This window comes from Artibeus jamaicensis, unplaced genomic scaffold (genome assembly GCF_021234435.1).
Source record: "Artibeus jamaicensis isolate MK-2021 breed Jamaican fruit bat unplaced genomic scaffold, CSHL_Jam_final scaffold_1964, whole genome shotgun sequence".
In the NCBI taxonomy this organism is placed as follows: Eukaryota; Metazoa; Chordata; class Mammalia; order Chiroptera; family Phyllostomidae; genus Artibeus; species Artibeus jamaicensis.
In genome coordinates, this window is record NW_026522030.1 from 52,846,703 (window position 1) to 52,859,104 (window position 12,402).

Consider the following 12,402-nt stretch of genomic DNA (forward strand, 5'->3'; position numbering starts at 1 on the left):
GAATTTATTTGGCACAAAAGTGTGAAGTTTTTATCCCTTATCTACAAATACTAACCTACTTCCGTTTCTCAGATATTGTGTGTATTGAAACTTACCTTTGTTCACCAAATTATTCATATACATTCGAAATTGCTCAAATATTTAGTTTCTCAAAGCTTTCCCAAATTAGACTTTTCAGATTAAATACAATTTGGAATTTTTCAGACTTTTTACCATTATACTAAGTTGTGACTGTGGCTGGAACATTTTTTTTCTTGTAAATAGTATAACATCATATTCTAATGTATCAGAAATGTTTGATTTTATTTTGCTGTTTTTGAAATATTTTGGAAGACCTAAAAATATATAATAATATTCTTGGACTTAAAATTCACTGTAGGTTGCTTTAGAAGAAAGTCTATAAAATGTGATTATTCCGTAATATGGAGGTCCAACAATCCCCAAAATATTATCATATTTAGGGGAGAGAAAAAGTTACCAGCATTTGCTTGTTATTTATTTTATTATACATAGTATAATACAAAGGCACTTCTCTGTTATATGAATGAATGTAATTATGCTTTTCTTACAATATAGGAATGATATTAGTTACTCTTAAAAAATCACAGGATCATTTCAGCTCCTTTTGTTTAAAACCTTTTTTTAAAAGGTGGATTGAAAATTTTACTAATTCAGCTCATTTTGAAATATTCTGCTTATATATATCCATCTGTTGTGTGCCTTAAGATTTATATTTAGGTCAAATTACAACTTGAATTTAGCTTTATGAAGAAAGTAAGTGTGCCATCTTTATAAACTGCATTCTAAATTTTAAGTACAATAGATCAAAGTACATCTAATTTAAATAAATAGTCTGGAAAAGAAGTCTCAATTATTTTCTTCCAAAGTTTCTTAAAATAGTCACTGTTCTCAATCTAAAATGTGAGATTTAGCTTTACTATTTTTTAAAAAAGATGAAAAATAGTTTACTTAAAAAATTTAATGATTTTGAACTCAAATTACAGAAATTCTCCCCCTTTGGGGACAGCTTTATTGGAATTGTATGTGACATTATTTTTATTTCTTTAGGCTATGATTAAAAGTTTCACAGATGTCTACCAGCTTGCAAGCACTAGAATTGCTACATTAGAGAAGGAAATGACATCTCATCGAAGTCACATTGCAACTTTGAAATCAGAACTTCACACAGCTTGTTTACGTGAAAATGAAAGCTTACAATCAGTAAGTCCTACAGTATTCTTTTCTTCTTTGGATCCTGGGTCACATTTGGATCCTATATACATTCATGTATTTATTGCTCACAAGATAACTTGCCAATACATATTATTTAGGGTAAGTGATCCATCAAGAAATATAAAATTATTAGTTTGGAGAACATTTTCAAGGAAGAGAAGCAGTTAATTTCCCCTTGCATCACGTATAAAGACACGCGTGTTGCTGCCAGTGCTAACACACCGTATCAAGACCCCCGTGTTCGGCAGTGTGGCTGGCAGTCCGGTTCGGCAGCGTGCTCGGTGAAAGCTTGCAACCGTCTGAAGACTCGGTGTGTCCCATTAAGACAGAATATTATTAATTATGCGTATAACCAAAATGGTAATTAGAACATGTGATTATTCTCTGTAGAAAACTAGACTTATCCATAATACATGCCTAGCTAAAATGCATGTTGTGATTCATCTCTATGATTAAAATTCATTTTATGTCTTTTTATGTCTTAAAATTTTAGCCCGTGATGAAATTTGGGCTTATTTAAGACTAAACAAAACTTTCTACATGTGAAATATGTATTTGGAGAGTATCAGAAAAATGAATGTATTTGTAAGATTAGGGAATAAAATAAATAAACTTTTTTTTTCTCAGAGGGCAGAGATAGAGGGTCACCAATAATTGGAATGTCTTTTTCCTTTTTCATTGGATTGCAGTAGATCAGGGTGACTGGTAAGTAAAGGCAAGATCATCCTTCCATTCAGCTGTTGACCACCTGAAAGGGTGCGCTCAGCCGAAAAAGAGCCTGCACGGAGCAAGTGGGCACACAGCTGTGTTCGTTCTTCAGCTCAGGCGTCTGAGTCCCACTGAAGCCCTAAGGATCACATTCAGTCCCAGACACTGCCCTCCCTCCTACCCGAACTCCTTCTCACTCTCCCTGGGATTGCCTATCTACCTTCCGTCTTCTTTGATCAATATTTTTTTACCACAGCAGTTGTCATCGATCGACATGTAGTATATTTGCTTATTATTTATTTTCTTCCTACCCTCTGTAGAATATTAGTTCCATAAAAATAAGCAATTCAGGGCTTTTCCTTACTGCTGTGTAGGCAGGCCCTCCAGCAGTCTGGCCCACCGTAGGTGTTCACTGAATGTTTATTGAGTGAAAAATACTGATAATGTATTCAATAAGTGAATGAACCTGTTATTTGGGATCTGAAATATGAGTTCAGTTGAATTAATTTAAAAATAATTTTGTTAATTTCTTAATGAGACAGTAGTATATTTGATGCACACCAAGAAAAATTAAAATGAAGAGGAAACTTTAAAAAATGTTTAAAATAAATATTTGGAAGCTATTCTAGCCTTTCTCTGAAATGTACATTTCTTTCTGCTAACTCTCTGACCCTGGCGGTTAATGTTATACTGTTGAGGTTACATTGACCCTGTTGGTATCAGTAAAGCCTTTCCGGGCCAGTGAGTTTGAGCGTGGATCTGAGGACTGTGTGGGAGTTCCCCAGGCGTGGGAGAGAGTAGTGTTTCAGATCAGGGGGAGGGGAGCGGGAGCATCTGTGAGGACTCTGATGGAAGAACTTGAGAGAGACCAGTGTGGCTGGAAGGAAGAGACCAAAAGCAAGGGTGTCAGGGAAGAACAGTGCATAGAGAGGGGAAAGGTCAGACTCTGTTGTCTTTGTTTTAAGAGAAAGGGAAAAGTCGAGGTGAAACTTTAAAGACAGAGTGACGTGCTCAGATATGCTTTTTTTTAAAAGATCACTTTGGCTGTGAAGAAACAATTGGATGGGAAGAACAAAAATGCAGGGAGCATGTCAAGCAATTGTAGGATTTTTGCTTTTGAAAATGAATCAGTGATCTCATTTACTAATAAAGAAGCAATATAACAGGATGGAATAGTGTGAGTTTAGTTCGAGTATGTTGAATTTGAGGCACTTTTGAAATATCAAACTGGAGCTGTTGGAAAGCTGCTTGGTACGGAATTTAAGCCAGACGCTCCATGGATATATGAATTTTAAGTCATTGTCATACAGATGGAACTTGTAGCTGTTAGGAAGAATGACATGATATAGGGACAGTTTATACAGTTAGAACAGAAAAGGGCCAAAGACTGAAGCTTGAAAAACTCCAACATATAATGCTTAAGGAGAAGAAGATAAGGCTGCAAAGGAGATGGGGAGGAATAGGCAAAGAGTTAAAAGAAAAACCCAGAAAGTATGATGCTATGAAATAGAAATATTTCTTTTTAATTAATTTTTTTGAGAGATGAGAGGGAGAGAGAAAGAGAGGGAGATTTGGGGTTCCGAGTATGCACTCATTTGTTGGTTCCTGTGTGTGCTCTGACCAGGGATTGAACCCACAACCTTGGTATATCAAGACGACACTCTGACCAACTGAGCCACCCAGCCAGAGTGAGATTGGAGTGTTTTAAGAAGGGTGACGTGTCAGTAGTGTAATATGTTGCTGAAGAGCAAGTGAAATGGGGATTGAAAATGGCCTTGGGATTTAAATACATGGAGGCTCTTGGTAACCTTAGCAAAGACTCCTTCAATAAGTGGTGGATAAATGACTGGAAATTGACCCAAAAAATCATTGAATTTAACCAACTGTCTCAAGGATTTAGCTGTTAAGTGTGAGTCACAGGAGTGGAGTGTTCAGAGGATTCAGGGAGCTCTGTTTAAAGATGGGAGTGACTTAGCATTTTTTCAGTGCCTTCTTAAAAATTGGCCTCCAGAAATACGGTTTTGGCCCTGATCTCTATACTGTCCACTTTAATAATTGATTTCAGTTATTTTTTCACACTCCAGGGGTTTGTTTTGATTAGTATTTGTATAACATATCTTTTTCCATTCTTTTCTTTTACCTACGTTTTATATTTATGATGGGTCTCATAGAAGGGCATAGCTTTTTTTTTTTTTTTTACCTATTTGACATTGTCAAGTTTTAATTGGGTTATTAGACCATTTACATTTAATATGATTATAGATATTTTGGAGTTTTTGTCTACGTGTTATTTGATCTATGGGTCTGAAGGTGATAAGACATAATCTCTGCCCCATGGATTGCTCTTCTAGCAAGAGAAGCATACATACCAGCAATCATAAAGCAGGCACTACGAAGTCCTTAGGAGCTGGGATGAGGGAGGAGTTCATTTTGCAGAGTGTGGTCAGAAGAAAGTACTGCGTGTATGAAGTATTTGTGGGAGTTTTTGAAAAATGTATAGCAATTGAAAAATTTTAATTACTTTCTTGTTGTTCAGTTACAATTGTCTGCATTTTCCCCTCACCACACCCCTGCACTCCAGCCAATCCCACCTCCCTCCCTTGCTTCCGCCCTCCCCTTTGGTTTAGTCCATGTGACAATTAACATTTTGTTAAGGGGAAAGAACAATCAAAACATGTTTTATCCTGTTCTGAGGAACAAGCCTTATGGATAGTCCATGGCGCCTTGCACCCTCTCAGTCAAAGACGTCCCACTCTCCAAGCTGCTCGTGCCCACTGCCGCTCAGAGCTGCTTGCAGCAGACGCTCCAAACCCCCTTCTCACGTTCCCAGTCTATTCCTGTGCCATCCAGTCCCTGCTTTTTGCTCTATAACCCAATTGGATTCTCCTTCCGACTCTTTCGCTCTTGATGTGTTTGTTTGGTCTCTCTGTATCGTTATTTTGATCATTCTCACCAGTCTTTCACTGTGTCCTCAGGTGAACTAGCTCCATACCCGACCCACCTGCCATGGCTTCTTCCACCTCATGTAAGGTTTGGAGTCAGGCAGCCGGAGGGTGCTTTTGGGCACTATCATTATTTATCATCCATATAACTCTCTGAGCACCAGCATCTGCATTTGTAACATGAGGTTGAAGTTGACCACATTACAGAGTTGTTATTAGCACTAAACAAAGACATCGTGTCTGTAATAGTGCTAGGAGCTCATAAATATTCCCTCCCCTACACATACAGACTTTCTGATAATTACATATATTTACCATAGCTAAGCTAAGAAATACATGTCACTGGGAGGAAATCCTTTTACGAGGAGGTAAAAGAGCTAAAACAACCACAGCTTAAATCTGTGCCTTTAGCACATTCATGCTACTTGTTATCATTTAATGAACTGAGAACAGTCAGTGTATGCTAATTACTATCTTTTCCAGTTATTTTGCTAGATAAAAATAAAAAATAAATACTCATTATTAATCAAAAACTTAATTTATCATCACGTTGACATGCATAGAAAGAGATTGATCATACTGTAGACACGAATAGTCATCTTTAGAAACTGTAACCCTCTATCATGTCATCTGCAAACAGTGACAATTTTGTTTCCTCCTTTCCTATTTGGATGTCTTTTATTTCCTTTTCCTGCCTGATCGCTGTGGCCAAAACTTCTAATACTATATTGAATAGGAGTGGTGAAAGTGGACATCCTTGTCTTGTTCCTGATCTTAGTGGAAAAGCTTTTAGTTTTTGTCCATTGAGTATGATATTGGCTGTAGGTTTCTCATAAATGGCCTTTATTATATTGAGGAATGTTCCCTCTATTCCCATTTTGCTGAGTGTTTTTATCATAAATGGGTGTTGTACCTTATCGAAAGCTTTTTCTGCGTCTATTGATATGATCATGTGGTTTTTGTCTTTGCTTTTGTTTATGTGATGAATTACATTTACTGTTTTGCGAATGTTGAACCATCCTTGCATCCCTGGGATGAATCCCACTTGGTCAGGGTGTATAATCTTTTGGATATATTGTTGGATGCGATTTGCTAATATTTTGTTGAGGATTTTAGCGTCTATGTTCATCAGCGTTATTGGCCTGTAGTTTTCTTTCTTTGTTGTATCTCTATCTGGTTTTGGAATTAGGATGATGCTGGCTTCATAAAAGGAGTTAGGGAGCAACAAGCAACAAACAACAAATGTTGGAGAGGTTGTGGGGAAAAGGGGTCCTTAGTTCACTGTTGGTGGGATTGTAGACTGGTACAACCATTATGGAAAACAGTATGGAATTTTCTCAGAAAAATAAAAATTGACCTGCCTTTTGACCCAGCAATTCCACTGCTAGGATTATACCCCAAGAATCCTAAAACATCAATTTCAAAGAACCTATGCACCACAATGTTCATAGCAGCACAATTTACAATAGCCAAGAGTTGGAAGCAACCTAGGTGCCCATCAGTAAATGAATGGATCCAAAAATTGTGGTACATATACACCATGGAATTCTATGCAGCAGAGAGAAAGAAGGAGCTACTACCTTTTGCAACAACATGGATGGAACTGGAAAGCATTATGCTGAGTGAAATAGGCCAGGCATTGAAGGACAAATACCATATGATCTCACCTTTGACAGGAAGCTAAAGAATAAAACAAACAAGCAAACAGAATAAAAACAAAGACGCTGAAATAGAGAACAAGTGGGCAGCGACCAGAGGGGAGAGGGAAGGGAACTTAAGGGGAAAAAGGGGGAGGGATTTTGAGGAACAAGTATGAAAGACACAGAGATGAGGACTGGGGGTGGGGGGGAATGGGAGGGAGGGGGGAGACCGGGCGGGGGGGGGGAAGGGAAAAAAAATGTACTTGAAAAGTAACTAAATAAAATTAAAAAAAAAAAAACTGTAACCCTCTCGAGGTGATGTTTCCATTTTTACACTCAGCAGCACGTAACAACGATGCTGCAGTCCTGGAAGAGTCCCCACTGTACTTTAACAAGGCGCCCCAGCCAGTACTTTAACATTTTCAGTGTGCTGGTCTTTGACCCAGGAATTGAGCACTGCTCTGGAGCTTTTTTCTTGAGTAATAGCAACCAGAAAGGCTTTGGAGTGCCATACAGCCCGGCAGAGAACAGTATAGCAGTCAGAACCAATGGCTTGTGGGTGTTTGGATGCTGGCAAACCCACAGCTGGGGAGAAGCATGTGATATTTCAATCTGGGAGATACCGAGTGCCAAACTCAAATACTTCACAGTGAGTTACGATGCTGCCAGCCACACTGTGGCCTTGCCTCATTACCGCTGTCTGTTTAAGCAGTATGTTTTTAATTCACAGTGCTTTATTTATGAGAAAGTAATAAATTACAAAGCGGAGGAGCATTTTGGTTAGTATCTTTGCAAGGGAGGTATCTTTGTATCGTTATGTCAGATTTGATAATTGTCAGTGGTATTGTTTCTAAACGTGAAAGGGTTAAACATCTTAGTTCAGTTTAGATAAAAATAAATAAAGTAAGATCCCCCTTTCTCTTAAGTTCTCAAATAATATTTTGCCACATTTATTTTTATTACATTTTCCTGACAGAGGAAAGATTGTTTGTTAGTATTGTATGGATATAGGAACTGAAAGAACTTAAGGTAAGTTGCTTTTATAAACTTCCAAATACTTTATTTCGGTTAATTCCTGATATTTATTTATTTATTTATTTTTAATTTTTTAAATTTTTAAAAAGATTTTATTTATTTATCTTTAGAGAGGAAGGGAAGGAGAGAGGGAGAGAAACATCAGTGTATGGTTACCTTTTGTGCGTCCCTTGCTGGGAACTGGCCTGCAGAGAACTGGCCTGCAACCCAGGCTTGTGCCCTGACTGGGAATCGAACTGCGATCATCTGATTTGCAGGCCTGCACTCAATCCACTGAGCTACACCAGCCAGGGCAATTCCTGATATTTATTATTGAATTTTTAGCCCTTAAAGAATACTAACTTTTGAAATAAGCCCTAAGCCACGACTGAACTGGCCGAGTGAGGTGCGTGGCAGAGGTGTACAGCACAGACTGTCCGGTCTCACTCCATTTCCACCAGAACCCAGTGAGATTAAAGCCCGAGGCCTCTGGTTCGTTTTTGTCTGTTCGACTTCCCTGTGAGACTGCGACACAGACTGAGACAAATCGCTACCATCATGACACTTTGAGTGTAGTGAGAGTACAACCATTATACAGATAATTCAAAGAATGATACTCAGGTGGAAGTGTAGAGTGCTGTACGACTATAACGGGGGGACCTGTCTTAGGCTTGGGGTGGCCGGATCGAGACGTTGAAATCTTAGTTGAGGAAAGGAAAATTAAGTAGGAACAAACGAGAAAGCATGGAGTGCTCCAGGAATGGAAGTATGCCCTATGCCCGTGTGACTGGAAGAGAGTGAATGAGGTGGAGAATTGCCGGAGATGAGACGGGGGCGGGGAGGGGGGGGCGCGAGAGCAGCGTGCCCAGCCAGTTGCAACTCCCGATGCGGGGACGCTGAGGGAGGTGTCTCCTGCAGGTGCACTGCAGATGTCTACTCCCTTTGCTTTATGTACTTACTTTTCCAAAATGCAAATTTTATTTTTTTCTATTTATTCAAAAAATTTGCTGACATTTGCTGCCATAATAACATCTGTTTTACCCTTTTGCTAAACACTGCTTACTTAGGTGTTCATTAAATTCTCCCATATTTTTATCATGACCTCCAACTCTGGCCTTTGGGTTAAATAAAGGAAACATAAAAGACCAGAAGTGGGACAGCATAGTCAGCATGCAGACATTTTCCTTGATCCTTGGCATGCATATTTAAACTTGTAAAAGCTTCTTAATAATGTCTATTCCAGTGGCCTCACGCCTCCTTTCTAGCACTTTAGTTTTTGTGTGATGCAGTTTCATAGGATGAATGAATGATTTCTGGATAGTGACTGTAGGGGAATGATATTATAAATTTTATATTTATAGAAATATAACTAACACAATTATATAAACATGTTACTTACATAATGTGTAAGCATTTTATATTAGATATCTACATTACATATCTAAAATGTATATGTTAGACATACACATTAGATATACACATAGATAGATAAACATTTTATATATAAGTTTAACTATAATATACATGGTGGGCAAAACTAGGTTTATAGTAGTATGTGAAAGTTATTCTTGTATTATTTATTAATTATTGTATTATTTTCCATATTACCAACAGCAAGCCAACTTTTGCCCTCTTCTACATTTATATAATTCTGTTTTTTCAGTGATGAAAAATACTACAAGGGTTGAGCAAGGAGTGGCAAGAATAAAAATTTAAAACTCCAATCATTGTAATCAGTTATAATTAAGTTGCAGAAAACACAGATGTCATTTGGCGGTCCAGTGCTTTAATTATTTTAGTAGTTGCTCCAGGAGTGGCAGCAAGTGCGTATGCTTGTGAGTACTTCTGCTATTGTATCCTTCGCACTGAATTGAGTTCTTGGAGGGCTTTAGTTGCCTGTTGGAGTTTTAGAAGTCTCTACTTCAGTTTTTTAAATAAAATACCCATTTTTCATTTATTTTATTTTATTCTATTATTTACTAATTTAAATTATTTTATTGTTGTTCAGTTACAGTTGTCCGTATTTTCTCCCTACCCTTCTCTCCCACCCCCTCCAAACCCACCTTCCTCCCTTGCTTCCACCTCTCCCTTGGTTTTGCCCCCATGTGTTATTTGTAGTAGTTTCTGAAAACCCATCTCCCCTCTGTCCTCTTCCCCCTCCCCTCTGGCTGTTGTTAGATTGTTCTTATTTTCAATGACTATGGTTATATTTTGTTTGCTTTTTTCTTTTGTTGGTTATGTTCCAGTTAAAGGTGAGATCATATGGTATTTGTCCCTCACTGCCTGGCTTATTTAATACTCTCCAACTCCATCCATGCTGTCACAAAGGGTATAAGCTCCTTTCTCTCTGCTGTGTAGAATTCCATTGTGTAAAGGTACCATAGTTTTTTGATCCACTCATTTGGTGATGGGCACTTAGATTGCTTCTGTCACTTGGCTATTGTAAAGTTGTACTGCTATGAACATTGGGGTGCATAGGTTCTTTTGGATTGGTGTTTCAGGCTCTTAGGGTATAATCCCAGCAATGGAATTCCTGGGTCAAAAGGCAGTTCTATTTTTACTTTTCTAAGGAAATTTCACACTGTTTTCCACAGTGGCTGCACCAGTCTGCATTCCCATCAGCAGTGCATTAGGGTTCCCTTTTCTCTGCATCCTCTCCAACTCTTGTTTGTTGATTTGTTTATGATGGCCATTCTGACTGGTGTGAGGTGGTATCTCATTGTGGTTTTAATTTGCATCTCTCTGATGCTAAGCATCTTTTCATGAGTTTCTGGGCCCTCTTTATGCCCTCCTTGAAGTGTTTGTTCAAGTCTTTTGCCCATTTTTTAATTGGGTTTTTTGGGAAGCCACTCCATGACTTCCTGGAGTGGAGTCATGTGAGTTTTTTATATATTTTAGAGATCAAGCCCTTGTCTGAGGTGTCATTGGCTAATATGTTTTCCCATATGCATGACTCTCTTTTCATTTTAATACTGTTTTCTTTACCATGCAGAAGCTTTTTAACTTGATGAGGTCCCATTTGTTTATTCTTTCTTTTATGGCTCTTGCTTTAGGGGACATATCCGTGAAGATGTTGCTGCATAGAATGTCTGAGATTTTCCTGCCAGTGTTTTCCTCTAGGACTTTTATGGTTTTATGATTTATATTTAAGTATTTTATCCACCTTGAATTTGTTTTTGTGTATGGTGTAAGTTGGTGATTGAGTTTTACTTTTTTGCATGTAGCTGTCCAGATTTCCCAACACCATTTGTTCAAGAGGCTATTTTTGCTTCATTTTATGTTTCTTCCCCCTTTATCTAATACTAATTGACCATAGAGACCTGGGCTTCTTTCTGGGCTCCCTTTTCTGTTCCATTGGTCTATGTGCCTCTTTTTACGCCAGTACCAGGCTGTTTTGATGGCAGTGGCTTGGAAATACAGTTTGGTATCAGGTATTGTGATCCCTCCTACTTTGGTCTTCTTTCTCAAAATTGCTGCAGCTATTCAGAGTTGTTTATGGTTCTATATAAATTTCTGAAATGTTTGTTCTATATCTGTGAAATATGTCATGGGTACTTTAATAGGGATTGCATTGAATCTATAAATCACTTTGGGTAGTATGGACATTTTGATTATATTAACTCTTCCAATCCATGAGCATGGTACAGTTTCCATTTGTTTGTGTTTTCCCTAACTTCTTTCTTCACTGTTGTATAGTTTTCTGAGTACAGGTCTTTTACCTCCTTGGTTAGGTTTATTCCTCGGTACTTTATTTTTCTTGTTGCTATATCAGATAGGATTTGTTTCCTGATTTCTGTTTCTGATGTTTCATTGTTGGTGTACAAAAATGCTATTGATTTCTGAGTATTGACTTTGTTCTGGCTGTTTTGCCAAATTCATTTATTAGGTCAAGTAGTTTTTTGGTGGAGTCTATAGGATTTTCTATGTACATTGTCATGTCATCTGCAAACAGTGGCAGTTTCGTTTCCTCCTTTCCAAAGAAATAGAAGGATGCCTTCTATTTCTTTTTCTTGTCTGATTGCTGTGGCTAGGACTTAGCCACATATGATTGCTGCATAGGACTGTGCAGTACTATGTTGAATAGGAGTAGTAAAAATGGGCATCGTTGTCTTGTTCTTGATCTTAGTGGGAAAGCTCTAACTTTTTGTCCATTGAGTATGATGTTGGCTGTAGGTCTCTCGTATGTGACCTTTATTATGTTGAGGAAAACTTCCCTTATCCCCACTTTGCTGAGTGTTCTGATCATAAGTGGGTGCTGTACCTTATCAGATGCTTTTTCTGCATCTATTGATATGATTGTGTGTTTTTTGTCTTTGCTTTTGTTTATGCGGTATATTGTGTTTATTGATTTGTGTATATCGTACTGTCCTTGCATTTCTGGGACGAATCCCACTTGGTCATGGTGTACGATACTTTTAACATATTGCTGGAAGCAGTTTGCCAGTATTTGTTGAGGATTTTAGCATCTATGTTCATCAGTGATATTGGGCTGAAGTTTTCTTTCTTTGTTATATGTCTATCTGGTTTTGGAATTAGGATGATGTTCCAAAATGTTCCATGTGCATTTGAAAAGAATGTGAATTTTGCTTCTTTGGGATGAAGGGCTCTATATATATCAGTTAAGTCCATTTCATCTAGGGCATTGTTCAATACCACACTATCTTTGTTGATATTTTGTTTGGAAGATCTGTTCATTTTTTACACTGGGGTATTGAAATCCCCTACTATAGTTGTGTTACTGTCAATATCTTTCTTGAAATCCTCTATGATTTTCTCTATGTATTTGGGTGCTCCTATGTTGGGTGCATATATATTTACTATGTTTATGTCTTCTTGGTGGATTCTTCCATTGAGTATTATGAAGT

The 12,402-nt window shown here is 37.8% G+C and overlaps 1 protein-coding gene across 6 annotated transcripts in view; it reads left to right on the top strand.

The window, feature by feature from the left end:
- The window catches only part of CCDC171 (coiled-coil domain containing 171), a 313,511-nt gene that overhangs the window by 256,935 nt on the left and 44,174 nt on the right, over positions 1–12,402 (top strand). For all 6 annotated transcript variants that reach the window (XM_053656500.1, XM_053656501.1, XM_037132070.2 and 3 more), the window contains one exon: positions 1,069–1,221. In XM_053656500.1, the coding sequence (XP_053512475.1) occupies positions 1,069–1,221 (153 nt within the window). The remainder of the gene's footprint in view (positions 1–1,068; positions 1,222–12,402) is intronic.